Genomic DNA, 4,002 nt, shown 5'->3' with positions numbered 1-4,002 from the left:
TCGGATCGGCTGCCTGACATCCAGACGTCAACGTGCAGCTCAACACACTGGTGTCTCTGACTTGACATCAAAATGGTTCCTGTTGTCATCAGCTTTAAAATGTTTTAAACAAAAATACTCACAAACAGCTCATTTAAAAGCAAAACAAACCCTCCAGGAACCCGGTGACCTCTGGGTCGGGGGTGAAAACGAGTTTTTCAGGTTGTTCTGTTTCAAACAGCCGAGACCCTTAAATGTGTGTGACGGGAATATTTTTTCTTGCATATTCTTTTAATCATCTTGCGACCCCTCAGAGCTATCTTGCGACCCAGTGTGGGGTCTGGAGCCCCAGGTTGGGGAACCACTGAAGCAGATTTTTGCAGGAATGTGTTTTTGCTTTGAGATAATTTTCTGCAGAACCACATCATCATCATCATGTCACCGAGCAGCCCACATCTATTGTACCTCCTGATACTATTCCCATCATGTGACCTTTGCAGATGCTGGAGTCCAAATGTTCTCTACATGTGTCATCTCCAGCTGCAGCATCTGGAGTTCATGTCTCTGAAGCAAAGTCCTCTGATTAGACAGCTGACACCCACAGAAGCAGCAGTGATGTCAGAAAAAGGAAAAAAATGATTTAGGTGTGACTGAAGCTCTTTTCTCCAGCTGTATGCTCAACTGAAGGTGAAAGGCATTCTGGGAGATGTAGGAGTCCAGTAGCCAGAGCAGAACCTGTCTTCCTTTAAGATGGATCATCAGAAGGAAAGCACTAAACAGTGTCTCTGCAGGTCTCCAACCACCGTCCAGGTTACGTCTCCGGGCTCGGGGACGCGCCTGGAGACGTGGACGCGGAGGAGTGGTCGGTGTCCTCCAGCTCTTTGCCGCCGGTACCGGAGGAGGAGGAGGAGGAGGAGGAGCGCGCGGTGGCCGAAGCGCCCTCCCGCTCGCGCTTCTTCTGCTTCATGCGCCGGTTCTGGAACCAGATCTTCACCTGCGTCTCGTTCAGCTCCAGCGTGGCCGCGATCTCCACGCGGCGCGCCCTCGTCAGGTACTTGCTGAAGTGGAACTCCTTCTCCAGCTCCGTCAGCTGCCGCGTGCTGAAGTTGGTGCGCATGGCGTTGTTGTGCGCGCCCGCGAGGCCGAAGTCCGACACTTTGGCTGGGTGGAGGGAGATGGAGAAGCTGTTAGAGGGTTTACATGGGTGGCCAGACAGAAAGAGAAGAGCACAGAGTGTGTTCATTCAATTATATTTTTATAATTATATATTTCTGGTTTTAGAACTAAACGGTCCGGTTCTGTTACGTAAAGTCCGGTTTTTAGTGTCTGTTACGCAATCTGGTGTCCATCATTTATTCATTAAATAATTCAGTCCTTATTAGATCTGAGCTATAGGTTGTGCGCTTTGTGTTTTTATCTGTACTGAGTTTATCTTCACACCGAAGACTCACAAAAGCAGGAAAAAAAATGAACGAAAATAAGAAGCTAAAAAAAAAAAAGGAAAAAAAAAGAAAGGAGGCGATAAAAGAGGAGCCTGGTGCACAAACGATGGAGAAGCTGGAGGAGGAGGAGGGGTGTTGCTTTAAAAGATAACAGAGCAGGACTTCCCAGGGAGAAGTAACCAGTCTGCTCCATTCATTAGGACCGAGAGAGGGACACATCGGGGGGCCGTGACTGACCCGGGCCGGGCCGACCCGGGCCAGGCCTGCTATCAGCCTCCAGATACGGCTGCACACGGACCAGGCCTTAAAAACACTTTTTTTAAAAACCCGCTTTATTTATGTATTTATTTATTTATTTATTGTTTTTACGCATGAAAGCTGAGCTGTTTAACTTCCATCCTTGTGATTAATTCTACTAAAATTAAACTATTTAATCTTATATTTCTTTATGCACATTATCAGTAACTACACCACTATTCTACTGATTGTATTTTTTAAACTGCAAACGTTCGTATTAAGATTATTTAGGACTAATTGTTTATTAATTTATTTTTAATCCATTTGGATCAGGTTCGGCAGTAAAACAAAAAGGTCCTGTTTCTGTCTTTAGTAAATGTTCAGCCTGTGGCTTTATTTACAGTTTAAATGTTTTGTTTTTTTTCTGGACGATTCGACACAATAGAAAGAGTGAAATAAAAAAAAAATTAAAAAGAAGAAAGAAAAAGAAAGAAACATTTAAAAAACAAAAATATGTGAATTGTGTCTGAACGTCTCTCCGCCGTCCTGCTGTTAAAAACGCACAGATGACCCACTTCAGACCCGTTATTTTCCGTGTGTTTTCCACGTATTGATCGTGATTCTGGTTCACAGTGAAACGAATTCAGACTTGAGTGATGAAGACAAGTGAAAAGAGAAGAAGGAAGCTCAGATGGAAGCATTACCATGAGAAGAGGCTGAACAGGAGCCGAGGCCTGCAGGAGAAATAGAACCTCCAGAACACTGGACAGGTTCGTGTTAATGCAGAGGACTGGGCCCCGTTTCTAATGATCCAAATGAATTTATTTCCTCTTATTGGTCACACTGTGGGTCAGACTTCGGGCTGCGTTTCCTCTCAGCTGTTCACAAACGAGCCTTAAAACAACCTCCTGCTTCTCCTCAGTTCTGTGGCTGCAGCGTGACTCCTGCGTTATGATGAATGCAAAAGGAGCCACTGATCCACATGTACGCGCCTCAACCTCTGCCTGACTTCTGGGGTTTCCTCCTACTACACATTTAAATACGTAACATCAATCAGTTCTAATGGACTCCATGTCCAACCTCCTGATAACCACAAATCCACCCAACAGCATAAAATAAAATAAAATAAAAATAAAATAAATAAAATAAAAGCTCTCCTCACCTGTCTTCGGTGGATTCCTCTTCACCTTCATCCAGTCGAAGGTCTGGCCCTGCCCGGCCTGCTGGCCCTCCTCATCCTCCCTGTCTCGGTCCTGGGCCACCGGCAGCTCCCCGTAGCCTCCCCCATGTGGCAGCCCCAGGTAGCCCGCTGCGTCCAGACCCCCGCCGATCTGCTGCGGATACTGTGACCCGGCTAGAGCGCCCTGAGGCCCGCAGTAGGCCCCGGCGAGGGCCCCGTAGCTGGGGCCGACGGAGGGGGCCGAGCTGGGAAAGGTTGATTGATGGTAGTAGGAGGAGGCCACAGACTCCTCCACGAAATACTGCTGGTGGACGGAGCTGGGAGGAACCGCCGCGGGAACATAGTCAGAGTTCGTGGCGCAGGCCTGAGCCGCGTAGGCCCCGGAGCTGCCACTGCTGCTGCTGTAGGGAGACAGTAACCCGCTCTGCAGGCTCTGGTTCTGGTGCAGGCTCAGGTGATGGTGGTAGCCGTTGTGCTGGTGCTGCTGCTGGTCGTGATGATGAGGAGGATGTTGCTGGTGATGCTGCGTGGCTCCCGTGGACCCGTGCGCGCTCCCACTGCCCGCGTCCGCCCCGGTGCTCCCGTACATCCTTCCATCCGCGGTGTAACCGGCTCCCCCGACGCTGCTGTCAGCCCTTGTCCCGTTAACGGACACAGACGAGCCGGTGAGGCCCGAGTGGAAGGCGCCGGAGGCCACCGGGAAGCCCTGGTGCTGATCCAGAGGGAGGTGGTGGTGATGCAGGTGGTGGTGGTGGTATCCGGACTTAGGCGCAGAATAAGAACCGGTCCCCGGTCGGTTGCAGATGGAGTATTCCACAAAGGAGTTCATGTTGTCCATGCAGAGGCACCGTGGGGCTGCGGGAAGCTTACAGGCTGAGAAACACGAGCCCACGGAGGACGTGGATGAAGAATGAGTTAGAAAATAAAAATCACAAATCGAAAAAAATCCATTTAAAAGTGTCTCCAGGAAAAAGCAGTCTGTCTGGATATAAGAATAAACCACAAGGAAAAAATACAACAAAAAAGCTTTAAAATAAAATAAAATATTCAAAACATTGTTTTAAAATTAAAACATTCTGAAAAAATAGAGACGAATAAAAATTACAAGAAACTTTCAGTGTGGAGAGAAAAAAGGCAAAGTGGAAGCTGCAAACACACACATGA

General features: G+C 48.3%; 1 protein-coding gene across 1 annotated transcript; it reads right to left on the bottom strand.

The window, feature by feature from the left end:
• Positions 1–790: 790 nt before the first annotated feature.
• On the bottom strand, positions 791–3,676 carry hoxb1a (homeobox B1a). The gene is made up of 2 exons (XM_008292958.1): positions 2,821–3,676; positions 791–1,140 (listed from the first exon to the last, which is right to left on the bottom strand). The coding sequence occupies exons 1-2, from the start codon at positions 3,674–3,676 to the stop codon at positions 791–793; spliced, it is 1,206 nt and encodes a 401-aa protein (XP_008291180.1).
• Between the last annotated feature and the right edge of the window lie 326 nt (positions 3,677–4,002).

The sequence above is a fragment of the Stegastes partitus genome, unplaced genomic scaffold, assembly GCF_000690725.1.
Source record: "Stegastes partitus isolate 25-593 unplaced genomic scaffold, Stegastes_partitus-1.0.2 Scaffold847, whole genome shotgun sequence".
Lineage (NCBI taxonomy): Eukaryota > Metazoa > Chordata > Actinopteri > Pomacentridae > Stegastes > Stegastes partitus.
The sequence above is the reverse complement of the archived record's forward strand: the minus strand, read 5'-3'. Positions and strand labels throughout refer to the sequence as shown.

Excerpts from the sequence above, each read along its gene's own strand:
- hoxb1a (XM_008292958.1), bottom strand. The coding sequence starts at position 3,676 with ATGGACAACATGAACTCCTTTGTGGAATACTCCATCTGCAACCGACCG. Across the intron at positions 1,141-2,820 it reads GAGGAATCCACCGAAGACAG|CCAAAGTGTCGGACTTCGGC; the intron begins GTGAGGAGAGCT and ends CCCTCCACCCAG.